The following is a 27,175-nucleotide window of genomic DNA, read 5'->3' as shown; positions in this document are numbered from 1 at the left end:
AGAGAGAGAGAGAGAGAGAGAGAGAGAGAGAGAGAGAGAGAGAGATTACATCTGGTGGAGCTTTACAAGTCATGCCAACTGATGGCTTTCAATTCCAGCAATTGGAATGGAATGCATATTTGCTGCATATCAGTGCATGGCTACAAGATAGGTTCTGTAGGAAACCTCTACAGAACTTCATGGATCACAACCATTACAGAAATACCCAAAAGGAAATATATCTATATATATATACACACACATACAAAAATTCAAAAGATCAAAGAACAGCAAAACATTCGTGGAAGAGAGTGAACTAGTAGCCATTGACCAATCAAAAGTGATCTTAAGAAAAATTTATTCAATTTCATTACAGACAACTCACTCCCCTCAAACTTGCATGCATTCCTTTCTCACCAAAGTTCAATACTCCACATTAAAAATAAAGGAATGGCCTTCCAAATTTCAATATCCTACCACTTTCCAAAATATTCCTTCAAACATGCCAATAGCTCAACCATTGCTCTTGGCATAATCCACTTAACCCAAAACAAGCTAATATACAAGAGTCCACCTTTCCCAAATGATTTCTTCCCATTTAGCTTACACACACAACACCTTCCGTATTTATTATATCACACAAAAAATAAATTCTATGTCTAATAAAACCAAAAAGATAAAAAGATAAATGTCTCCCACATCAACCTCATCTTCTTATCTAATCAACCTTTTCCATTAATGACATCAGCTTGCTTCTAATAACTCTCTAATTTATAAATATTATAGGAATAATAAATTAAACAAAGCAAAGATTGCCTAATTAGAGCAGAATTTGTAGCCATCAAAATAAGAACTACATACATCTAGCGATGTTGTGTTTTAGCATGTAATGTCAAAGATTTCATAGACCAAACTAACCTCAAGCTCAAATGGCATACATGGCCCTCCATTCATGTTTTTAGGGTTCAATCGAGCCAGCAATGTTTCTAGAAAGGCCTTCCCGCCTTTACTACAGGTTATCAAAATATAACAAGTACAACAATGTTAGTTCACTCTGAACTATATTAGATTAAAATTCAAGGTCTAATGAAAACCGTACTGCTGTAGAACACAAAGATTACCTGTTATAGTCAAAAATAAGGACGCACTCTTGCATTGCCATTGCTCTCAATGAGCCCAGATTAAGAAGAATAGCATGCTCACGGACCTAGCACATGAAACAGGAAACAATTATTTTGTAAAAGTGATATGAACACAAGCCAAATTGGTGACCATTTTGATCCACCTTCATAGTTTTGTTGTGCTTTTTAATATAACCCTCAACTGGTTTTCCCATTGATGCATTCCAAAAGTTCAGCCTGATGAAGAATTTGGAATAGAATATTCTTCCTGCTATGTATTCATTTTAATTTTTTTTTTTATATACTTTTTTAACTCCCAAATTCCACTAGGATGACCACATAGTCCTCAAAAGCTCTCTTATTCATATATGTATGTTTTGCATTTCCTTTTCTTTTTTTTGGAAATATAAAATGGGCACTGTCAAGAATCATTTGCTTGAATAATTATTTATGGAACTGCATGCAGAATCCAAGCCAATTTCTATTTATTAGAATAAAAATGAAATATAGTTAGGTTCCATCAAAACAAAGAATCAATGATGGTTCAAGTATTATTTATTTCACAGCTTCTATACATGTGAAGTTGCAGATATGGAAATTCTAGAGTGTGTCAGCTAATGTATTTGTTTAAAAAGAACAAAATAAAATCTTTACAATCCCCTTCTATGATGGCATGGCATAAGATATTAGAAAAAGCAATTAATACCCCATTCTCAAGCCACATCTGGCATATAACTTTTGAATTGTGTATGCTTTATAAGATCACTTAGAGGGCAATATATGGTATAAGAACTCCAGTCAAAAGTTAAAACTAAAGCAAAATCAATTTAATAAAGCAATTAATTAATACACAAACACATACACACACACACACACACACACACACACACACACACACACACACAAAAAAAAAAAACAAAACAAAACTAGAAAATGGTAGGGCATAGGTTGACATTATACCAGCAAAGCAGGCATAGAGTTTGTTAAAAACAATGATGGATCTACACTTCTTATATCTCGTAGACGAAGACCTGAAAGCGAAAATACTCATAAGCGAAAATGAGAAAGGAGAAAATTGACATCATTATTGCAGGTTATGAGTGTTTGTGTAACCTGACCTAATAAGCAGTGCAAAGAAGCACAATTAATAATGCAACAAACCAACACAGCTAGAAGAACTAATATATAATCCAGATTAGGTAAGTGATGTTAAAGGTTTCTTAAATCCAAGAAAGCTGTACACATAACACAAGAAAGAGAGATTTCAATAGTATGTCATTCAACTATTATTAGTACTACTACTTACTATGTCCAATCACCGAAAAAAAAAAAATTTGTTTCGAATTAGATAGAGATAGACCATTTCACAATTAAAATTTGAATTACAATATCTAACCGTGTATAGAGAGCCACGTCATTTAAATCACAAGCTACTAGATACGCCTTTAGATTTGTAATATGAGTGATGCTAATGATACTATAGAATTTACTATACAAAAATTACAAGTTAATGTGTCACTAATTAAAAATAGTTCCTAAACTAATGCGCTTCCGTTAACTTTTAGATGCCAATCACACATTCATTACCACAATAATTTGTACGTCTTTTGTAGTAAAATTGGCTGTAATTTTAGCAATATGGTACTGTTAACAAGAAAGTTTTAATACCATTTTCATGGAAAATATAAATAAGCTTTTTTTTTTTTTTTTTTCATAAAAGTTTTCTAAAAATAGTTCCTAAACTAATGCGCTTCCGTTAACTTTTAGATGCCAATCACACATTCATTACCACGATAATTTGTAAGTTAAAATTGGCTGTAGTTTTAGCATATTCCTGGTAACATTTAATCCGAATTCTGAAATGGGTCAATTTAAAATGATTAAACAATATCCTTACCACTTGACTTCAATAAATGGCGTCTATTGATTTTCCTAGTAGATACCATCCCATTCGACTTTACTTCTACAACCTATGGAATCGTGAAGCAATAAAATTCACGTTAGAGATAGAGAAAAAAGAGAGAGAAGAAGAAGAAGAAGAAGAAGAAGACCTCGTAAACTGGCTCGCGAATCCCGAGAGAAAGAGAATCACTCAGTGACGAGGCAACCTTCTTCGAACCGGTAGGTACAGTAGTAGTTGCCAATGAGCTCTGGTGTTGCTCGACCTTCTCATCTTCTCTGGATTCATCGCCATCAGCGGCTAGGGTTTCCGGTTCGCTCAACCAGTCCTCCTCCGCCGTGGATTTCGCGGAGCATTTCGCTTTACACTGAATCTCCTTGATCACGGTCGGAGAAATCGCGGTCTTGTGCGACGAAAGCAGAGGCGGTGGCCATGGAGATTGGAAGAAGCGAGAGCTGGTGGCGAGATCGGAGAAGAGAGCGGTTGTGGAGCGAGATTGAAGTGGAAATTGGAGGAGATTGGAGGAAGAAGAAGAAGAAGGAGGAGGTGCAGTAAGAGCCATGGGGTAATGGTCAAGGAATGGAAGTTGGTGGGTTGTTTGGTTTGCAATCTAGGACACTGTGCGATCTTTTGGTGAATAATTTATTTCTGGATAATATATTTTATTTTAAATTTTGAGTGGTTTTATATATTAAATTGATTATTTTAAAGTGACCGTTATTTTGTGGCTCGTATTTTGCTTCGTGCTCTCCTTCTGAATTCTGATCCTCTTAAATCTTGAAAGCACTCCCGTTCAATTTTATGACTATTTTACTGTAAGTTTTTTTTTTTTTTTTCACTATATTTTATTAAAAATATTTTTTTAATATTTTAAAATTATTTTTCTTTCTTTACCTGCAACAACTACTATTTATTTTCTTCATCCAAATATAAATTTACATAGTTATTATAACAAATTTGTAAATTTACATAAGCATACATGGACTGATTTGAGTTATTTTTAGGCAAACAATGTAACTATACACATTTTTTTATGGGTTCAGTTAATGTGTGTCCTTAAGACATATATTAATTATCCGTTTTATGAAACTTTTTTTTTGGATAATTGAAAAAACTGTCAAAAACATGTAGTCACTTTTTCATTTTTTCATAAAAATGTCTTCTAAAATAGATTACTAATGTATGTTATACATTAGTAAAACATTTTTTTATTTTATTTTTTATACACTCATTGATATGAGTGCTCTAAAACTGTGCAAATTTAGATTGACACTATATATTTTGTATTTAATATTTTATTTTTTTATATTTTTTTTATGTATCTCGATGATGAAGTAAGATAATGAATAGTAGTTGTGTGTGAATAAAGAAAAATAATTTATAAAAAAATTATATTTTAATAAAATGTATTGTAAAATAGATAATTTAAGAGCATCCACATCAGTCTATGTATAATAGAAAAAATGTAGAATTTACACAATTTTTTCTAAAAAATGACTCATATTAGTTCATGTATAAGTTTGTAAATTTACAATTTTGCTAAAGTAATCATGTAAATTTACATTGACACTATTTATTTTACATTTAATTATTTATTATTTTTTGAGTATCTCCAGAATGAACAAAAAAAAAAAAGTGGATAGTAGTTGTTGTGTATGAAAAAAAAAATTAAAATATAAAAAAAAAAAATTGATATTTTAATGAAATGTAATGTAAAATAGATTATCTATTTTGAAAAGTGAGTATATAAAAAAAAAAAAAAGATTCTTATGTTAAAATAGACAAAAAATCTTGTACAAATTAATACAAATGCTCTAATATAGTGTGTTTTGAAAAATAAATATGTAAAATAGAAAAAATAGTATTTTTATACTAAAAGAAAAAAAAAAATTTTGCCCCATGTTATGCGTACTCTTAGATTTTTTTTTTTTTTTTTTTTAAAGAGAATCAAAGAAATCTAGAATAGTTTGAAAAAAATAAATTTTTTTTAGAACAGTGTTACTGAAGTGATAAGCATTAACATTTATTTATGGAGGTAGTTTAGCAAGATTTAGGTATAGTATTTAATTACTGTTCTTTAGATTCCCTTTTTAAGATTCTGTCATGTGAATTTTTTCTCATGAGAAGAAAGTGTATTTTTTAATTAAATAATCATATGGCTGAATCTTAAAGGGAACCTATCTAAGTTTTGTCCTTTCAGAAATGGTACATTATAATGACAAGACTAGACTACGCCGTGAGGAGGAAAGAAACGAAAGTGTCTTTATTTGGATTTGGGAGTTAAAAAAAGGAGAAACCAAAGACAAATGAATAAACCTTCATTATTTCTTTCGTTCTCATTTCTCTCAGCCTGTGAATTAAAATAAATGACAATCAAACAAGCAAAAAAAAAAAAAAATATATATATATATATATAAAGCTCTAAATCTTACGTGAAAAATCTTTTTGAATAAAAAGAAAAACTACAAGGCAGCTCTAAAAATAGATTACAACTTTCAAATTTATGTTAAACTTGATTCTACAATAAATTGTATATACAACAGGAGTAAGTGTCTGTTTGGCAATATTATTTTTGCCAATTTATTTTACTATTAAACTTATTTTTACTACTATTCATAAGTCTCACTGTACTATTTCAGCTAACTTTTACCTTTATTTATAGTATTTTTAGCAAAAAAAAATTTAATTTTAGTAAAATAAGAGGATTTCAAATAGACCCTAAATATATTCTCACCACCACAAAACTAATAGCAAATTAAGTTTTTTTTTTTTTTTTGAACACTTCAACTCTTTAAGGTTGTAGCATGCACCCAAAAAAAACCTACATGAAAAATCTACTAATTTATTTTACTTGAGTGTAGTTTGAGCAAATGCTTATATTTTTTTTTTCATCCTCTCACACTCTCACTTTGCATCTCTCTTTATTTTGGAAATTGAGAAAATAGTTTTGATTTTTTCTTAGTTTTGCTTAGATAGGTAGATCCTGGGGGGGGGGGAGGAAATGAAGCAGAGATGGACGATACTTATTTTTACGGGTAGTTTCTTCGTGGCCTAGGTTCTCAGCAGTTGGTTCTGGACCAAGCCCTCATGTAGTCAAACTGCTAAAAGTTACTAAATCGTGAAAAGTCCTTCTAGGGAAGGCATGCACTTGGTCAATTCGATCCAAGTATGATCTGTCCAAACATGGACGAGTAGCAGCTGCACCAATAAAAAGAAAGGTGGTTAGATGAATGAGAGTTGGAAAAAGTGTAAGGAATAAAAGAAATAACATGGAAGAAAACATACCCTCAGGACGAAGGCGACCTATGGGGCTGGTAAAAGGAGGGAAGAGGGCATTACCAACATCTATTGGGTCCCCAGCCCAATTTCCAGAAATAATAAAAAACTCTTTTTTCCAGAGCCTGTCAGACGAGCTACGGCCCTTTATTAAGCTATAGTGAGAGCCTCTGGACGAGAACTGGTAAAAACCAGCTGACTTTTTTATTTCTGAGGGCTTATAACAGTAGAGGAACTCGTCCACTGTTATAGGACATTCCCCTTCCAGTGCCTCACGCCATAACACTTGCATGGTAACTATCGTCCTCCAACCATTGGGGTTAAGCTGGTTAGGACCAATGCCCAACCTATGAAGAAGAGCTCTACAAAATGAATTTAAGGGAAACCTAAGACCAGCTAAAAGATAAGACGAGTATACTCCCAAGCCAAAAGAAGGAGAACAACACCACTCTCCTTCCTTGGGTAGACGAGGCTCAAACTCCCTAGGAATTTGGTATCTATCTACTAATGTTTTCAACTTAGGGGCGTCTAGGGTGGACGCTACTTCAGGTGCACATCTGTATATTACGTTCTCCTCTTCCTTCTCCTCGTCCTGAGAATGGCTAGGTGACGCTCTGGACGAGCTAGCCCTAATTCCAGAGGTCGTCCTACGTTGCATTTCCTGAAATTTTTCTAAGAAAATGCCAGGAACCCCGGACGAATAATGCTCGTCCGAGGAACTACTACTATAACTAGTGCTACCCTCACCACTCTCATAACTCCCAGACGAGACGTCCTGATACTCGTCTATTTCTCTCTTTGTACTACTAGACGAAGACATAGCTAAAATAAAGATCAAGACGAAAACCTAAAAGGAAGAGGAAATACCTGACAGAACTAGGACGAAGGCTAGACGAGAATCTTGGACGAGATAGCAGAAGAGAGTTTATGAGAAAGATAAAGGGCAAGAAAGAGAATGTACCTATTTATAGGGCCCAGGAGTAGGGTCAGCGAAGCGACACCATCGACTAAGAAGATGACACGTGGCAATCGCGTGGGAAAATGTAATCGATTTAACTGCTCAACGAATTAAATCACGACACGTGGCTACATAAAGGGCATTAAATCCCTATAATATCCTTGGACGACACCCTGGACAAGGGGGCAACTGATGGGATAGCAAAAATCACATCTATGGTTCGTCCAAAGGAGTCGTCCATGATCACCAATTAGCCAAACAGCCAAACCATCTCTGATTCGTCCAGATATGTCGTCCTGCAGTATTGATCAATTGAATAAACTTCAGGGAATCAGGTCGGAAGAGTCGTCCATGTGCAAAATGCATGGACGACCACACAATAGTCTGACAAAGAGTCATCCATAGGCATTGCACATAGACGACCACACAACACTTAGCGAATTCTGGAGCGGTTAATTAACCCGTGTTCATTGCCACCAATTCCTCCCAAGTATGTAACTTCTAACAGCGGTTGTAATTTCTATAGCCATTGAGGAAGTTATGTCCGGATTCCACAAATTTGGGGAAAGTTATTAAACCAATAACCGCCCCAAAGTTCCCTATATAAGGACTGGTCTAAACCAAGTAAAGGTATGAGATTCTGAGATTTTTACTCCCAATACAGTTAGAACTCCATTCGTGAGAAGATACTAACTTAGTCATCGGAGGGTCTTAGGCCGGTCCACCCCGGTCTCCTTTGATATTTTGTCTTTCAGGCCTTTGTTACCACTTCCAGCCCGTCAAAGCCGAGTTGTCCAGTCTACTGATTTTGTTCTTCATCAATAATAATAACAATATAATAATTATTATAATATAAGAATGAGAAGGACACTTACCTCAAATAAAATAAAATATATAAATTATATAATAATTTAAAAATTAAAATAATAATTTAATAATTTATAATTATAAGTATATCTATTTCCAAAAAAAAAAAACTTTAAATATTATAGCAATACTAGTATTATAATATTTCACACAGTTTTTACCACAACTCATCATATGATAAGTTGTGAGCAGTGAAAAAAATTGTGAGTATATATGAGTTCACATTTTCATCACTTACAACTTCTTACGTGACAAATTATGAGAAAATTGTTTAAAATGTTGTAATATTAGCATTATTCTAAATATAAAAAGACCTGCTTAGTATATATATATATATATATGTATGTATGTTTAAACACTTATTTTTAATTTTTAAATAATATTACACATATTTTTACACACTATTTCTAAAAAATGCAAGAATTACATTATCAAACGCTCAAATTTGCTGTAATACCGTGGCAATCTAGCAATACACGTCCATTATGTCACTTGACTCACATCACATTGGGCTTAAAGGCCAAAGCTGAAAAGAAGTAAAGGACAGGGTGCTCAGACTCGGACCGGACCGTACGGATCCATGAACCGTGGCCGGTTTTTGCGGTTCGTACGGTTTTATTTTTTCAGATCTAGAACTTATTTGTAAGGAAAGAAAACAGAGAAGAAGGAGAAAAGGAAGAAGACAATGACGGTCGACGAAACAGTGGTGGCGGTATTGCCAGATTGCCAGATTGCCACGGTATTGCAGCTTCTTTTCAGCTTTAGCCTTTGAGCCCAATGTGATGTGAGTCATGTGACATTATGGACGTGTATTGTCAGATTGCCACGGTATTGCAACAAATTTGGGCGATTGATAATGTTATTATTGTTTGTATTTTTTGAAAATATATGTGTAAAAAAGTGTGTAAAAATATGTGTAATATTGTTTAAAAATTGAAAATATGTGTTTAAACATATGTACCAAACAGCCCTTTTATATTGAGAACAATGCTAATATTACAACATTTTAAACAATTTTGTCATAATTTGTTACGTGAGGAGTTGTAAGTGATGAAAATGTGAACCCACATATACCCACAATTTTTTTCACTACTCATAACTTATCATATGACAAGTTGTGGTAAAAAAATTGTGTGAAATATTATAATACTAGTATTGCTATAATATTTAAAGTTTTTTTTGAAATAGATATACTTGTACTTATAATTATAAATTATTAAATAATTATTTTAAATTTTAAATTATTATATAATTTAAATATTTTATTTTATTTGAGATAAGTGTCCTTCTCATTCTTATATTATAGTAATTGTGGGGCCAGAAAGTCAGGCAGCCTTGGCCCACTTCAATCCAGGCCTAGAGGCCCGCGCCGAGGATGTATGAGGGGTCCAAGGATGAAAGCGCGATGTCCGCCCCCCGAGGAACATGTCCGAGGATGACCCCGTCGTCGAACATCCGAGACCTCGGAAGTACGCGGGCACCACTCCACCAAAGGGGGGTCTTCTTGAATATCCGAGGATGGGAGGGGCAAGTGCCACGCGTCGGCGATGGGAGCACGGTGAAGGAGCAAGTCTTAGGTGAGCTGTCACCTCCATATTGAATGCTCTCAACTAACGTCCTGGCCGCATTAATGAGGATAGGACTCCTGAACAGTGCTGCCTTGGGTGCTGCAACCCACAGGGGGAATGAGGATGCGGCTGATGGGACAGGCTCTCAAGTGGTGGCCTGACTGATAAACAAATGGAGGGTTAGGATCGGTTTAGAGAGGTATATAACGTAAGGAGTCTCTCCTGAAAAGAGGAGGGGAATTTGCATTAAGAGGGAGGGTAGCGACTTGTGTTCTCAGGACCTTTGTAATCAATCTTAAAAGAAATAATAAGAAGGCCAATCCTCGGAGGACAGGTCCGAGGAGCATCATTGTGCACCCCCATTTCATGTTTAAGTCGATAAACTCTCATGCAACCATGCAGGGCAGTTGTATCCCTTGCTAGGGCCTAGTTCTTGAGCACACTCTCTATAAATTCATTTAAGGGCAAGCTGGCTCTGAGGCCCACTCTCTCAACTTGAAGAAGTGTCCCAGATCCGGTCCCTACAATAATTATTATATTGTTATTATTGATGGTGAACTAAGAATTGATCTCCAGACTCGTCCATAAAAGTCGTCCAGGACATTACAAAAGTAGCTATGCTTAACAAAACGGTCATCCATAGGCTTATGGTCATCCATGAGGATTGTACCGAAACCATAAAGAGAAACTAACTTAAGCATTAAAGGGTTATTGACTGGTGCATCCTGGTCACTTTGACAGTGTGTTTTCTTTCTCAGATATTCCAAAGAGTGGTTAGATCAAAAGAATAACAAAAAAATATATATACAGAAGATCAAAAAATGAAAGAAAAAGTACCTGATGGTGTTTCTCTCTCTCTCTCTCAAGCAGCGACTTTTATAGCTTGAAATGTCTTGAGAATAATGCTGGATGTGTGGCACAAGTGGTTTCCAGCCCATTTAATGAGCTATTCCATCCAGTCGTCTCTCTGAATTAGACTTGACATTATGCGTATCTAGGAAGAAAGAAAATTGACTGAAGCAAAAGCAAGGCCATTTGGCCTTAAGGTGGAAAACCGAAGAAAAAGGGAGACGCACAGTTAGAGTAAGCTTAACAGCTTCCATTGAGTTGGAAGTCTGAAACTGTGGGATTGAGGTCTAGGAAGAAAGAAAATTGACGGACGCAAAAGCAAGGCCATTTGGCCTTAAGGTGGAGAACTAAAGAAAAGGGAGACGCACAGTCAGAGTAAGCTTGACAGCTTCCATTGAGTGAGTTTGACGAGTCGCACAGTCAGAGTAAGCTTGACAGCTTCCATTGAGTGAGTCTGACGAGACGCATAGTCAGAGTAAGCTTAACAACTTCCATTGAGTTGGAAGTCTCACTCAATGGAAGATGTAAAGCGCACTCTGATTGTGCGTCTCCCTTTTCTTCAGTTCTCCACCTTAAGGCCAAATGGCCTTGCTTTTGCGTCCGTCAATTTTCTTTCTTCCTAGACACGCTTACACTGTGTTTGGTTGGGGTGATTTTAGGGGGATGAAAAACATAGAGTGGAAAACTGAGTGGAAAACAGTATTTTCTACTATTTGGGAAAGAGAGAAAAATAGGGAGAGAGGAAAATCCGGGAGAAAATTTTCTCTCTTGGGCCCACAAATTTCGTCTCCCCAAATCGGGAGGAAAAGCCTGAGTGGAAAACTGATGAAGAGCAATTTTACACAAATGCCCTCTCGTTCCCAACGGTCACAGCAACTCAGCAAAGAAGAAAATCAACTCAAAATCACCACCGCAACCCAAAAATAACTCAAAATCAACCCAAAGCAACTTAAAATCAACTCAAAATCAAACCCTTATGTTTCAATCATCATCATCTTCTCTCTTCCTTGTAGCTTTCGAACTGTCAAAAAAAAAAAAAGATGTAGAGACTTGAGGGATGAGAGAGTTGTAGCTTTGAAACTGTCCAAAAAAAAAAAAAAAAAAAGAAGAGATGCAGAGAAGAAAAGAAAAAGAAAAAAGAAAAGTGAAGAGAGTACCAGTGGAGTTGACGAAAAAAAAAAAGTGCAGAGAGCACCAGTGGAGTAGATGAAGGGAAGAAAAGAAAAAAAAAAAAAAAAAAGGAAAAGTGGAGAGCACCAGTGGAGTAGACGAAGAGAAGGAGTAGACGAAGAGAAGAAGAGAAGAAAAGAAAAAAGAAAAGAAAAGTGGAGAGCGCCAATGGAGTAGATGAAGAGAAGAAGAGAAGAAAAAAAAGGAAAAAAAAGGAAAAGTGGAGAGCACCAGACGAAGAGAATAGAAGAAAAAGAAAAATAGTAAAGTGAAGGTAGCATAGACCAAGCGCCAGAGAACAAAAGAAAAAAGAAAAGTGAAGATAGAGATAAGGGAAGGTGTGGAGGAGAAAAAAGAGAAAAAAAAAAAAAAAAGGAAGAAAAGAAACGTGTGGGTAAAAAAAAGATAAATGAGAAAAATAAAATAAAGAAGAAGAAATTAAAATTAAGAAATGTCACTACAATATTTTTACAATAAATTTTAAGTGGTGGGTTGTTACTAACTAATACTGATAAAAAAATATTTAAGTGATGTATTCAAATTAAAATCAATAATAACTTATCACATATTATTTATTGTGAAAATATTGTAAAATATTAAGGACGTAACACTTTTTTTTTTTCAACGTTATCTGATCAAGTTGTACATTATTGTAATTTTTACATTATAATAATAAAAATATAAATATAAATTTATATATATATATAATGTGATAAATTTTATATTATGTAATGAGGACAAATAAATCTATTTCTTATATATTATGTAACAAGGCTATAATAGTTAATTTATATAAATTACATTTTTCATATTTTTCTTTTTCTCTCCAACCAAACAAAAGAATTTTTCACCCTCCCACTTTTCTACCCCTTCAACCAAATACACAAGAGAAAAAACTAAATATTTTCTATCATTCTATTTTTTCATTCTTCCATAATTTTTTATCCTCCTACTTTTTCACTCTCCCGTCCAAATGAACTCTTAACGTCAAGTCTAATTGAGAGAGGGGTGAGCTTGTCTCTATAGCCTTTATGGCAGAAGTGGTTTCAGCCCACACTTGATGGAATAGCTCAGATTCTGAGCTATTCCATCAAGTGTGGGCTGAAACCCAGCATTATTCTCAAGACATTTCAAGCGATAAAAGTCGCTGCTTGAGAGAGAGAGAGAGAGAGGGGCAGAGGAAGTAAGAAACACCATCAGGGACTTTTTCTTTCATTTTTTGATCTTCTGTATATATATATATATATATTGTAATTCTTTTGATTTCACCTGAAAATGTTCTTTTGTTTTGTCGCTAATGGTAGAGAAGTGTCGATTGAGAGAGATCGTTGAGAGCCAAGAAGATTAAAATCTAGCAGTTGAAGCCGTAGACACCATGGAAAGTAGAAGTAGTTATGAAGAAGAGAGTGGTGAAAGCTCCCACGAGCTGGTTAGTCCCATTTCCCCATTTTCACTCTCAAATTTGTTTTGTTTTGCTTTGCTTTTATAAGTGCACTGTGGATGGCTGTGTACATCTGGTTGGTTAAAAAGCACAAATATATTAACTACGAAGTGCCCCTAATCTGCAACTTTTGTTTTCTTCTACACTTCACATCTCACTATCTCTGTCTTCTCTGCAAATTTGTGAAGCATCAAGCATCATTGGCAGGCTGGCAGCGCTCAAGGATTTTGGTTATATACTTATAATAGCTTGTAATTTTTTTTTTCTCATACACCCAGACCCAGTGACAATTTTTGGTTTTTCTAAAGGTGTTAGCGTTGTTTAAGTACTAGATAGTTTGTATGCTAATCTTGTGTTTTGGTTTGTTACCTTCAGCAAAATGTGGATGCTGGAAAAGATGACGGAAAAGCATTTTTGAGCAATCCCGAAGTCACAGAATATTATTGTCAGTTGTGCATGGAAAGAGTCGAAAAATACGAAATGAAGGACAAACCAGAGGGGTTATTTTATGTTACAGATGAATTAAATAAGAAATATCGATCGAGGCTTACGGTCCATGATGTTATTGATAAATATATGGAACTCCTTTCTAATTGGAAGATCTGGATAAAATTGATCAAGGATGAGGAGGAGTTAGTCACTCTAGATTGGGTTAATGGTAAAATTACTACGGCAGACAACTCATGGTGGGAAAGAAAGTTAAAAGTTAGTTTCCATTTCTGTTCTTGTTGTTACGTCAAATTGCTTGAAAAAATTTAGGAAAAGAGCACCTGGACAAAGTTGACAAAGTTATTTAGTAATGTAGCGCATTTTTTGGAACTTGAGTTTCAAGCAATATGGGCTCCACTGCTGCTGTGCCACGCGAGTTGCTTGACACAGCAGCGATGGATGTGCTGCATTACATAACTAAATAGTTTTATTAGGATGCGTTTTTTTCTAAAATTTTTCTTAAATTGTGCTATGTGGCAAATTTGGTCTCAAATTGGAATCATCTCTAATTTGTGGATCCATTAATTGAAGTTTGTAATCCATGCTCATGCAGGAGTTCCCTGAGGCGGCTTTCATACGTGAAGTAGGTCTGCCAAATGTAAGTATTTTAGACATCATATTCACAAGCTGTACAACGTACCGAAGGGCATAGGAATAGAGGTGGCTGAGGACTCGGACTCGGACTCGGAGGCTAGTACTGCGGGTTCAGACAAGGTTGAGCTGATGAAGAAAGTAAAAAGGAGGTTAGCCAAAATTCCTGAATTGAAGTCAGATGAGGCCCTCGCTATGTTCTGTAAAGAACTGTTTGTTGATGTATCTAAAAGAGTCATGTTTTGTGCAATCCAACCGAACCGGCGGTTGCTTTGGCTCCAAGGTGAATTCAAAGCGTTTAACAAGAGGCAGCAGGAGAGTTCAAGCAGTAGTCCAAGCAGCAGCCCAAGCTCTTCAATTTAATGTGAAATATTACCATGTTCCTCCAAAACTTCAAGAACAAATACTCTTTATCTTAAGCCCAGGTTGCCATGTTCTCTTTAATGTAACTCGTGTCAGTTTGATGAAACCTTTTGGACCTCATCAAGTCTGGTGTAGATGAGTTCAATGTTGTTAGATTTTTGTAGCTTAATTGTTTGGTACTTTTTTGTGTGTCTATGACATTTAGGGATCAAATCCCAATTTTCCGTTGTAACAATCAAATTATCAAAAAAAGAAAAACTTTGGTGTTGATGAATTCCAATACTGTTGCGTGGAATGCAAAGACGTAAGTTTTGAGGTTCTTATACCTTTGACTGCTAGCCAAAAAAGACTTACATTTGTTTTTTAAAACATAAGTAGACCCAACAAAACAAAGTATCTTGTCCTGTTCGGCGAAAGTGGAAGCTATATGGATCAGTACCCGATCATTTTCCTCATTCTCAAACTCAAACAATTTTCTCAACGAACCTGCAGTTTGTTGCTTCCACTCCACAAATGGCGACCGAGACCCACCACAACCCCTTGTTGGAGGACTTCGTTTTTCCTCCTTTTGATATTATCGAGCCCCACCATGTTGGTCCGGCCATTCGGTCCCTCTTGAAACAACTTGTATGTCAACCATCCCTCCATTTCTGTTACTTTCTATTCTGGTTGCTAAAGACAAAGAGAACCATGTTTTGTCTTGTCGATTTTCTTTGCAATATTTGTATTCAAGAACTGATCATGTGAGTTTGAAAGCAAAAAAGAAAAAGCTGATTGAATTAATGGGTCTATTCTATTTTCTAGGATGATCAAACACGTAGAGTACCTGTGATTGCACCTGTGATAAATTATTTTCTAGTGGATGATTTGGATGAACTGATCGTGTGATTTTAAAAGAAAAATAAAAAAAGCTGATTGAATTAATGGGTCTATTCTATTTTCTAGGATGATCAAACACACCCCCAATGAATTTGGATATGGGCAAATCTTAGCTAGAGTTTCTTAGATGCTGTAAATTAGACCATGCAATTGCATTGACTAATGCAGCATAAAAAAGGTGTTATCTTTAAATTCAACTATGTGGATTATTGGTTAATACAATCATTTTGTTAAATTTAATTAGGGAACCTGAGCTACAACACCTAAGACTTTTTACCTAAATTTTATCTTTTGTGTATATAATCAATGGTGTTGCAGGAGAGGGATTTGGTTGAATTGGAAGCTACGGTGGAACCAACATGGCCAAAGTTAGTTGAACCGTTGGAGAAGATCATAGATAGATTATCTGTTGTTTGGGGAATTGTGAACCATCTCAATGCTGTAAAAGACTCTCCTGAACTCCGTTATGCTATTGAAGAAGTTCAGGTGTGTTTCGTTTTGTGTACCTTTAAGAAAGATTAGATTCATTAGAATAAATGCTTTATTAGTTATTATTTATTTTAATTTTTGGCAGCCAGAGAAGGTACAATTTCAACTTAGGTTGAGCCAAAGCAAACCCATATATTATGCTTTTAAAGCTATCCGAGAATCTTCCAGTTGGGAAAGTTTAAGTGATGCACAAAAACGTATAGTTGAAGGTTAGAAATTACTTGTTTGTGGTATGAATAAATTTGCATTTACTTGATTAAGTTAAGTAGGTTTTTTTTCTAGTTTTGAATTGAATAAAGGTCAATGGTGTGGGAAGAATTATGCTTTTTTCACACTCAGATAGTAATCACATACTAGGCAATGACAACCATTAGGTCTACACTCTTCACGCATAACATTTATTTATCTTAGTGGAACCATGCAATAATGTGAGGACCTTCTAGAGATGTAAAATAACCACCCATAAAACTTTTGCAAAACAAAATGCCTTACAAGTATTAAACTTCTAGGGATTTCCTGTGGAGAGGTTTAGGTGAGGACTTCAAATTTCACTTAGTCAATTGGAGGGTTTGTTGTGCCTCAATTACCAATGGTAGATTGGGTATCAAGAATTGGTTGCTTTTTAATCAAGCTCTGCTGGGAAAGTGGTTGTGGTGGTATGGGATGGAACATAATTCACCATTGAGGAAGGTGATAGATATGAAGGATGGCACACTTGGGAAAGTTGGTGCTCTACTAAGGTTAAGGGGCTGTATGGGGTGTGCTTGTGGAAGAATATTTGTCGAGGCTGGGACAGATTCTCTCATTAGATCAGATGTGATGTTAGAGACTGTCTTAAAACTCTTATTGGGCTTTATTTGTTGACTGGTGAGTCTATTCTTCATGAGAGGTATCCCAATCCAAATAGCTCAAGACAGGGATGCTAAAATGGCCAATTATTTATAATGCATAAATGGCTGATGTTCTTGGAGTCCTCTCTTCATTTGAGAGTTGAATGTTTGGGAGCTAGAATCTATGACACAGCTGGTAAATACTTATATGCTGCAAAGATTAGGCATGGGGTGGCAGATAAATTAATATTCGATCTGGATTCCTTCTAGAAGCAAAAGATTCTAAGTGAAAAGCTACTACAAGGTTTTATTTGGTGCGGGTAGTTATTTTCCATGGAAAAGTTTCTGCACCACCAAGGGTATCTTCTTCTTGTGGTTTGTGACATTAGGCAAGACCTTGATTATAAATAATTTGTGGAAAAGAGGTATCGTCATTATGGACTGTTGTTTTATGTGTAAAAGACATGGTGAGAATGTGCCTCGCCTATTTCTTCATTGTGTGGTGGCCATTGATTTTGTGCGTGTTTGGGGTTGTTTGGGTTATGCCTTCTTCTGTCATGGAGCTGCTGACTTGTTGGGAGGGGTCTTCTGGTAAACTTGTTAATGGGAGGATTCGGAAGGTGGTTCCTTTATGCATAATGTGGTGTCTTTAGAGGGAGAGAAATGGCCGTTGCTTTGATGGAGAAAACCAAGACTTGAATAAGTTTAAGTTTTTATTGCTAAAGACCCTTTATGAATGGACTTCTGCCTCCAGCCAATTCCCAATGAAAATTGTTTAGATTTTTTGGATTTTTTTCACTTTAGATTTCTGTTTTTGGTGTTCTGTATGTTTCACTTCATATTTCACACACACACAAACACACACATTAAAATTACTAGTTGGATGGAAACTACGAGTTAGTCAGTGGCCGTGCTTGCCCTTGCAGGTTATTTAAATATACTTGCATTATGAAGGGTAACTACAGCTCTACAAGTCCCATAGGTGATGGAAGTCATTTTCCCAAACTAAATTTGACTTGCCTAAGAGCTGCTCATAGTTATCAAGCATCACATTTATGTGACACCACTGAATTGAGATTTCTAACCTCTTATGGTCCTCCTTGATGTGCCATTGCCCATATCAGTTTAAACCCAATCCAACTACATGACTAATTAATTAATTAAAAATATTGCAATGGAATTACGGTTCTCATTCTTTCATGATTTTTAGTTTACATAGGCTGAAATTCAGGAGTCAGGGACTGACCTAACCTTAAATAACTTGATCCTCACCCCTTGCCTGTGTAAGTGTTTCTGTGTTTTAGTCAGAGGCAAATTGGTTGTGGCCCCACTGGCAGTAAGGAAGATGAACCTTCCATTGCAAGTGCATCTTACATATGATCAAGTTTAGCAGCTCTAGTGGTTTAGCCCATGGAAGATGAACATTGCATGTTAAAACATGGCCATCTATCAACCATGCTTGCATTTCGGATTAAACTCCGATTGCTGTTTTCATTTTTACAGTCATATCTTTAGTGACATTGGCTTATGGGAATTTTATATATGTGATGCACAATTTATGTTTTGTGCAGCTCAAATAAGAGATGCAGTCCTCAGTGGTATTTCCCTTGAAGATGATAGAAGACAACAGTTCAATGAAATTGAACAGGTGAGTTTTCCATCTGAATCATAACCTTAAGGAATAAAAAAATTGAAAAGAATTGAAAAGAAAAGGATTTTAATAAAACTAAAGAAAGGTAAGCATTTAAGTTTGTCCATACTGTTTGAGTTCAAAGTTCAGACGGTGGATATACTAAATGCTGCTTTCTTCTTTTTAACTCCATGGCTAACAATGCCTAGCCCACAGAGAAAAGGTACGGGCTCCTTCAAATCAAATAATGACATAAAACTATTATTTCCGGTAGCAAATATGCTGTTACAACTAAATTTACTTTCATTACTGCTCTGACGTAGATTTATAGCATTCTTTTCTAAGCAATCTGATATATAAATAAGAAAAATCACCCCCATGATAGTCATTTATTTTCTTCTTCTTTTGATACTTTTAAAAATCTACTATAGAGGGATACTAAGAATCCTTCTTCTCGTGCCCAGTCACCACTAGCAAAACTCATCCCACCCTTTTTTCCACCTTTGGCCCAGTTCGCTTATTCTTCTTCCAATTGTCTTCTGGGTCTATTCTATGGGATATTTCTCGACTTCGGTTGGTTTTGTTTTATTCCTATGCAACTCATCTTGGCAACCAAAACTTCATAGAGAAGGCAACCTTTTGTCTTGTCCTAATCATTGATGCTTGGTTTCTTCCTCATATAGTAGTCATAGTAATAATAATAATAATAATAATAGAGATTTTTATTACTTATTTTAAAAAAGAGATATTTATTTACACTCAATATGGAAAGAGGATTTTGAAACTTGTTTCTAATTAATCTAATGTATGAAACTATATGAGAAATTATCAATATATCTCTGTAATAGCACAAGATATGAAAATCAAAAGTTAAACCAATTAACTTTCATTATTTCAAAATAAAGTCACATGAAAGTGTATATTCCTTTCACTAATAAAAATGAATTGAAAACTTACAGGTTTTCTAGAGAATATTCATAATTAAAGCTGTTGATGATGCAATAACTATATAAATTTTTGGGCTGGTGATTCTTGCCAATCATTGTGAGTTATTTGTAGGAGTTAGAAAAGTTAGCACAGAAATTTGAAGAGAATGTTCTAGATGCCACAAAGAAATATGAAAAATTGGTTACTGATAAGAAGGACATTGAAGGAATGCCTACTACTGCACTTGCCATGGCTGCACAAAAGGCAATTGCCAAGGTATGTCATGTACAGTCCTAGTAACTAGTAAGCAATATTAATGGTCTTTACTTACTGATCAGGAAAAAAAAAAAAAAAAAACTGCTGGAAGAGGCAATTTTTACTGTTTTACAGTTTCTTTCATTTCTGATATATGCATCCTCCTAACATTAGGGATATGAAAATGCTACCGTTGAAAATGGGCCATGGGTTATTACTTTGGATGGTCCAAGCTATCGTTCTGTCATGCAACATGCTCGGAACCGATTTTTGCGTGAGGAACTATACCGTGCTTATATCACCCGTGCTTCAAGTGGAGACCTCAACAATACACCAATTATTGACCAAATTTTGAAGCTTAGGTTGGAGAAAGCAAATCTTCTTGGCTATGATAACTATGCTGAGGTATGATGTTTTATGTATTAGCAAATGTCTTCTTTCAGAAACTTACTTATTTTGAATATAGTTAAGCATGGAAAAGAAAATGGCTACTGTCAGTAAAGCAGAGGAGCTTATAGAGGAACTTCGTAGTGCTTCGTGGAGTTCTGCAATTCAAGGTAATGTGCTGTTAAGTTGATTTGTGAAAAATTTCATGGAATTTGGGTACATGATTGTATAGGGTTTTTTTTTTTCCTCCCTTCCTTGAAGAGGATAAGTGAATTATTGTCGTCTTTATATATGTTTTAAGTATCCAGAAAAAGAGTACATTAGTTAATAATTGTTATATTTCATAGTGGAATCTGTTGCTTTGTTAGACACATTGGTTTTTTCATGGAAATGAGATCTGAAATTGGTGCAATTGTCACTAGGTTCAATATTTTTGTGATATAATTGTCCATAGATTGTAAGAATCCTAGGCCCTACATATAAAGGTGAAGAAAGGATGGAAAGAATGGGGGAGCTAAAATTCTAGGCAACACATTAGGGTAAAACCATTTTGAGTTTTTCAATGAAGCATTTATTATATATTAAAAAATCCTAGGCAACACATAATGGGTACTCCTTTGTGGATGCTTAATTATATGTTATAGGATAATTCTTCAAGATGGAGTAATTGTCTTTTTTATAAATAGATGTGTGGTATGTTCTCCATGTCTCTTGGAGTTTTAGAACTTTAATGATACTTTCCTTAATTTTGTGAAGAATTGTCCTGGGTTTATCTGCACTTACAATAGTATAGCTTTTCTACAGCTTAATAATTACTGATAAATGAAGAGAATATGGATTGTGGGTGCAAAGTTAAACTGCCCCCAACCTAAAACCTATTTTAGCAGGTTTTGGGTGGCCATAGATGTATGGAATTGCTTTTGAGACATAGACGAGAAAAAAAAATCTCATTTTCTTTTTCGTTTCCAATCAAATGTCACTTGTCTTGATGTTTTAGTGGGTTCACTATCTTTATTTTTCTTTGTAGACATGGAGGACATTAAAATTTTTGCTAAAGGTCAAAATGCAACAGAAGCTGATGAATTGAATCTCTGGGACATTAAATTCTGGAGTGAGAGATTGCGTGAGTCCAGTTTTCACATAAATGAGGTGGGCCTCTGTGTGTGTGTGTGTGTGCGCGCGCGCGTGTGCTTGTGTGTGTGTGTGCGCATGCGTGTGTGAAAAAATTAAGCAAATGTTGATGGATACACTTTTGATGAATTTTTATTAGCTTTAGAAAATGCATAATATATAACCTTGATATTGCTTAAGACACTATTAGATTTTTTGGGCCCATCCAACATGGTGAGATTTTCTTCTCAGCAGTGCCTCAAATCACTTTCTGTCCTGGGGTTTGGAAATGGCCCACTTAATTAGTATGTTTCACCCAGAAGCTATACAGGAACCCTCCAACATTGCAAGAATGGTCAGACGTTGACATGAAACAGGGGAAGTTTATCTCCTAGTTATCAATGTGTTCTTGAGTGTTCAAATATCCATGAAGTTGTGCTCGATAGGCTGCATCTCCCAGTCTTAAATCCTAGAGAAGGTTTTTGTGAGAAAGTTGGACAATTTGTCTGTGCATGCTCTTAGTATACGTTTTTATCTGTGGTCTGCAATGGACTGATAGTCATGATACTATATTAGCCCTTGGAGGGTCATACAGCATGAGAAAAACATCAGGAATGACTGAGTGACTGCCTTATGTAATTTTCAAACTGTGGACATTAACTTAATCAAGGAGACTACTAATTTGAAAGTGAAATGATTACTTTGGCTACATGACTTTTGGTTGATTCATTGTTAAGTTGGCTGCACATGGCTACATGACTTTTCTTCCCCCTTCTTACTATTTGAGAGTGATCTGAATTTTTATTTTTGTTAAAAGCTATTATTTGTGACATCTATCTTTGGGCACATGCCAAGTATTCTTCAATGGACTTGTATTTATTTAATCTTCTATCAAGATTTGACTTACAGTTCTATTTACATAAGCTTTAGTGCTACTTCACTTGATTTTAAACTTACAGGAAGAGTTGCGTCCCTTTTTATCACTGCCAAATGTTATAGATGGCCTCTTTAGCCTTGCAAAGATGCTCTTTGCAATTGATATTGACCCAGCGGATGGCCTAGCTCCGGTAATCTATTTTATTAACTGCATCCACTTGCTCTCTTTGATTTAAACATTAAAAGTTTCATTTGTCATGTTGGAAGTTACTCTTCAGGTATGGAATGAGGATGTCAAATTGTACTGTGTCAAAGATTCCGATGGTGCTCCCATGGCATACTTCTATTTTGACCCATATTCTCGTCCCTCTGAAAAATGTGGTGGGGCATGGGTCTCTGTGGTTGTTGGTCGTAGTCGTGCACTTTCACGAGATGGTACATCATCTAGGTTGCCCATTGTACACATAGTGTGCAATCAAACACCACCATTAGCTGGCAAGCCAAGCCTTATGACCTTCCGTGAGGTATGGCACATCACACATTGCATATAAGGTGAAATCATTTTAATTCTGGCCGTTATAGTGTAAATTAAAATCACAAGTAAATATCACCTTGAACAATTTTGTGATGTTTTAGTCTTATAGTTTACTTATCAAAAAAGAGAAAAAGGTTTTTGCTATGTTTTTTTAGTTTCCTTTTTCTGCCCTCTTCCAGTGTTGTGTTTATCAGTGGTCTATTTGTTTTACCTAAAAAGGCCGACTTATTTTCATCACCAGCTTATGTACAGCCTTTTACAGCCTTGCTTTTCTATATATAACTGTACTTTCACACATATTTTAATTTTAGAACAAAGTAAACCAATGAAAATAAACTCATCCTAACGCACTCAAAATTATTTAATTTATAAGAAATTGATTCTTGTTTTCCAGTGATTTTCTGGAATTTGGATACTTCATTAATTTCTGAGTAGGGGCAATGGCATGTTACAATTACTGTGTTGCTCACTGAGTGCATTGTTTCAAGAACAAATATTTTGATGTTGATTGAAGCCATTATAACCAGGTTGAGGCTGTCTTCCATGAGTTTGGCCATGCCCTTCAGCATATGTTAACCAAGCAAGATGAGGGACTTGTTTCTGGTAATCGAGGGATAGAATGGGATGCTGTTGAATTACCTTCTACGTTCATGGAAAATTGGTATTATCAAAGGTAATGATGTTTAATATCAATAGCGAAATATACTATATTGGATCGAACTCAATGGCTTCACAACTCACATGTTCATATCTTTTAATTTGACAAAAAAAAAAGTGAATTTTTTGATTCAGTCTGAAATAGAGCAGCATGTGAAGTTGGTTGTACATCACTAGTTCATATACAGAATATCAAAGAGAGTTTATGTTGATAGAAAGTGCCCAAGGAAGTTAGAGGTGAGACATGAGTTTTACCTCGCTTCCTTTGTTGGGATCTTAAGATAGGTCGTTAGGGACTTTAAGGATGTATATTCTGATCTTGTTTTTATTGTAGAGTGCTTTACTTTAAGATCTTATACTCCTTTAGTAAGTACCAAGGTGCAAATAAAACCCTCCAAAGCAGTTGTCAAGATTTTTTTTCCCTTATCTAGCTATTAAAATTTGGTTGTTGATTCATTTCAAGGATATGTTTCCAATTTAATGTAGTTATCAGAATTGTTAATGAAAATTTCCTTTCCAGCCAAAAAAAAAAAAGATGCAAAAATCCCCATCTTTTTGCCTTCTGACTTCTATTGAAGAATCAAAGATGAAGGAAAACTAAAGGTTGAAAAGCAAAATGTACTAAAGTCGTATAGAAAGCTAATCAAATGTGGTTAAAATTTTGACAGATATACGTACATATTTGTACTATAACATTAAACAGAAAAAAAAGGGACTAAAATAATAGGTGGGAAAACCCATTTCATCCACGCATCTAAATGTTTGCAAGGATTTTTTTAGATGTCTGAAGAGAGCTCTAGATGGCAATCTGACAAGTGAGCTCTGGGGCACTTTGAAGTGACTCATCCAGTAATTTCAAGCAAACATTAAAATTTGAGGAAATTCTATGATTTCCTTTGTACAATACCCCCCCCAAAAAAAAAAACTATAGGTCTGAATCTCAAGCACTTGATTGTTTTGTATAGTTATTCTAGATTTTGCATCTCTGGCATTCTATTTGAACATTCTCCTTTTGCAGGGATACTTTAAGGAGCATTGCCAAGCACTACGAAACTGGTGAGAGTCTCCCTGAAGAAGTATGCTTGAAACTTCGTTCAGCAAGGACTTTTCGTGCAGGTTCAGAGCTTCTTCGTCAGGTTGATTGAAGCCTATTGAACTTTTTTTTTTTGATAAGTTGAACTTAATTTTGCAAATTTCTTTGTTTCAAATATTAATAAGCCTTCTTTCTGTTGCCTTCTTGTTTTTATTTTTTGCATTCCAAGGTCCAACCATATTCTACTTCAGGCAATAGCTTCTCTTTTTTTCTTTCTAAGATAATTTATCTAAGAGATTAGTGGTAGTGCTAGGAGTTTAAAATTTAACAAATCTTTAAACAATGCTAATTAATATAAGTAAAAAGAAAATGAAAAATTAAACAAAATTTGAATCGTAATGCAAAATATAATATAAATGTGAACTAATTTATTTTTTTCACGTGATTGTTAACTTACCTAGCTGCATTGACGATTTATCATAATTTGAAATTGTTGCATTTTTCATTGATTGGATTCTTGCTTTTGAAGATTACTTTTATTATTTGGGAGATCTGTGAAGAGGAAAAAGTTAAACTTGTGTCAAATAATTTAGAAAGTTATACTGCAGAATGATGGGTTGATACTTGAGATAAAATATGTTAGAATACATCAACGTAAACATGAAATTCATTCTTGGCAAGAATTTAAAAAGATGATGGTTGATAATTTTTTCCTTGTGATTATTATAGAATATTATGTTATACGAGTGACGAAAATAAACAAGAAAATTCTTGCATAGAGATAAATAATATGGGCTTTATCTTCCAAACACCAAAGAAGAATATTAATTTGAAGGTTGGAGATTCAAAGCCACATTTCAAGATCAAAGAAGTCCCACAACAAGAAAGTGGAAAATTTTCTTTGGAGAATCTGACCAAGAGGCACCAGTTGAAAAATCATGTGTTGAAGAGAATATTCTACTTGCAGATTACACAGTAGTCAAACAAGAAAATATAGAGATTCTCAAGGAGATTAATGAAGATACTGTTATAGAGAAAAAATCACAAGGAGATTGATCTTGTGTTGAAGAGAATATCCCAATTGAAGATTACACAAAAGCCAAATTAGATTTTGAGTCCATCACATACAAGTAGTGCCACAAGATATATATTTTTGGGGGTAATAATTTTATATTTTTTTCATCAATCTGCTCTTGATTAGTGTTGCAAATCAATTAAAGATTAAGGTGAGGAAATTTTGGGTCACATTTTTTTATGGAGAATAGATTTGTGAAGAACTTAAAGATTGCAAAATATTCAAAACATCTTTTCCTGTAGAATGGAAGATTTCATCTGAAATTGAAAAGTGAAAACTCAATGATGAGTTCTTTCCAAGTGAAAGGGGTTTGACGTAAGACGTTCTTGTCATATATTTTATTAAGTTTTATGGTATGTTTAAAAATATTTTGATTCGAAATTAGTTTTATTTATTATTTTTTTTTTTTTTTAAGCCTGTTAACTTGGCCCCTAGAGTGTAAAACAAAATTAATACGTCTTCTATCAGTAAAATTACAGTCTTTCATCTTTATTTTTTCCTGTATATTCCAAATCTCTACCTTGTAGATTCAAGGTTTTCCAGGGGCCTAGTTGTGCATTAATCCTTCTCTTTCTATAACATTGTGCTAGGTTTACTTTAGCCCCCTTCTTGGGGGTGAGGTTTCAAGGGGACAATTTTCCCGCTCAACCCCCCTTGGGCCCTGCCCTTGTGAAATGGTATTTTTATTCAGTTCCACGGCTAGTCACCTCTTCAGAATGAATTACCAATTATGGCAGCAAAATCTTCAATGGCTGTAGATCTTATTTAGTTCACATATTTAACAGTTGATAAATTTAGGCTTAGGAAAAATGGTTCAAACAATTGGATCTACCCATACAAACTCCTCATAAAGTGAGACTGAAAATAGAGAGTAGCTTGTTTCTGCAGTGACTATAATTTGTACTTCAGATTTAAGAATGGACTGGTAACTGAAGTCAGGAGTTCAAACTAATGTGAAAGTTCATCGATACCAATAACTTATCTTGGAAAGAAATGGAAACAAATTCTATCATGCTTGCAGGCTTTCTTGATGTTCTTTTAATTGCCTAATGATTATAAAATTTTTTAATAAAAAGAAAATAAGAATTACTCATTTTATCACTTTAATAGAATGTAATGTTTTGTGTAACTGTTTAATATGTTATCATGTCATTGTAGCTACGATTTGCAAGTGTAGATATGGAACTCCATACAAAGTATGTTCCTGGTGGTTCAGAATCCGTCTTTGACATTGATCATAGAGTGGGTCAAAAGACTCATTTGATCCCATTGCTTCCAGAGGACAGGTTCCTCTGCAGTTTGAGCCATATATTTGCAGGTTTGTGTTACAGATTATTCTACTATTTCATTTTACCTTATTGTATGATGTGTAATTACAAAGTTGAAGGAACAACTTCGCTTCAAAAGGTTTGAAACCACCACGTATCCTGCTTAGTTAAAATAAAATAATAATAATTACTAAAACAATAATAATAAGAAATTTTCTACCTTTTTTAATATTTGCAATCACAAATTTTTTGTTTTTGTTGAACATTAGATGATTNAAAAAAAAAAAAAAAAAAAAAAAAAAAAAAAAAAAAAAAAAAAAAAAAAAAAAAAAAAAAAAAAAACTCAAGTGTCAAAGACTCGAGTTCCATGAGGTGGCAAAGCTGATATGGAACTCACTCAAGTCCCATAAAAGAAAAAAATTCTCTAAGGCTAAGGAGAGGAGAGAAGTTCATGCCATATCCCACCAATTTGAAAAGAAGAGATGTCCATGCTGTGGGACTGTGTCCCACCAATTTAAAAAAAAAAAAAAGAAAAAAAAAAGAGAAGGTGATCTCCCGTTAAAACAAACTCAGCATAGCAACAATGAAGAGAAGCCATGCCTCCCATTCACGTGTCCCGCCAATTTGATGCCCCATCAAAACAAACTCGGCA

General features: G+C 34.8%; 3 protein-coding genes across 4 annotated transcripts in view; 2 read left to right on the top strand and 1 right to left on the bottom strand.

Annotated features, from left to right (window-relative positions):
• The window catches only part of LOC111988644 (magnesium transporter MRS2-11, chloroplastic), a 13,000-nt gene extending 9,357 nt beyond the window's left edge, over window positions 1-3,643 (bottom strand). The window contains exons 1-5 of the mRNA XM_024020427.2: window positions 3,152-3,643; window positions 2,998-3,070; window positions 2,061-2,131; window positions 1,101-1,186; window positions 898-988 (exon numbers count right to left, since the gene is read on the bottom strand). Coding sequence (XP_023876195.1) covers window positions 898-988; window positions 1,101-1,186; window positions 2,061-2,131; window positions 2,998-3,070; window positions 3,152-3,562 — 732 coding nt within the window. The 5' untranslated portion in view covers window positions 3,563-3,643. The remainder of the gene's footprint in view (window positions 1-897; window positions 989-1,100; window positions 1,187-2,060; window positions 2,132-2,997; window positions 3,071-3,151) is intronic.
• Window positions 3,644-12,700: 9,057 nt separating this feature from the next.
• LOC111988636 (uncharacterized) lies at window positions 12,701-14,840 on the top strand. 2 transcript variants are annotated; one of them, XM_024020419.2, is made up of 4 exons: window positions 12,701-12,871; window positions 12,993-13,117; window positions 13,505-13,834; window positions 14,172-14,840. In XM_024020419.2, the coding sequence occupies exons 2-4, from the start codon at window positions 13,064-13,066 to the stop codon at window positions 14,268-14,270; spliced, it is 483 nt and encodes a 160-aa protein (XP_023876187.1). In that variant the 5' UTR covers window positions 12,701-12,871; window positions 12,993-13,063; the 3' UTR covers window positions 14,271-14,840. The 2 variants fall into 2 exon arrangements, with proteins under 2 accessions (XP_023876187.1, XP_065635393.1); XM_065779321.1 differs by lacking the exon at window positions 12,701-12,871 and having other exon boundaries at window positions 12,880-13,117.
• Window positions 14,841-14,964: 124 nt separating this feature from the next.
• LOC111988637 (organellar oligopeptidase A, chloroplastic/mitochondrial) lies at window positions 14,965-26,767 on the top strand. Its single transcript, XM_065779327.1, has 13 exons — window positions 14,965-15,199; window positions 15,770-15,937; window positions 16,026-16,149; window positions 18,342-18,418; window positions 19,460-19,603; window positions 19,757-19,987; window positions 20,049-20,139; window positions 20,997-21,118; window positions 22,039-22,146; window positions 22,234-22,479; window positions 23,018-23,163; window positions 24,166-24,283; window positions 26,414-26,767. Exons 1-13 carry the CDS (start codon window positions 15,086-15,088, stop codon window positions 26,666-26,668), a joined length of 1,944 nt encoding a protein of 647 aa, XP_065635399.1. The 5' UTR covers window positions 14,965-15,085; the 3' UTR covers window positions 26,669-26,767.
• The last annotated feature ends 408 nt before the right edge of the window (window positions 26,768-27,175 follow it).

This window comes from Quercus suber, unplaced genomic scaffold (assembly GCF_002906115.3).
Source record: "Quercus suber isolate HL8 unplaced genomic scaffold, Cork oak 2.0 scaffold_205, whole genome shotgun sequence".
Taxonomy (NCBI): Eukaryota; Viridiplantae; Streptophyta; class Magnoliopsida; order Fagales; family Fagaceae; genus Quercus; species Quercus suber.
Note: the sequence above shows the minus strand (reverse complement) of the source record. Positions and strands in the feature narration are given on the sequence as shown.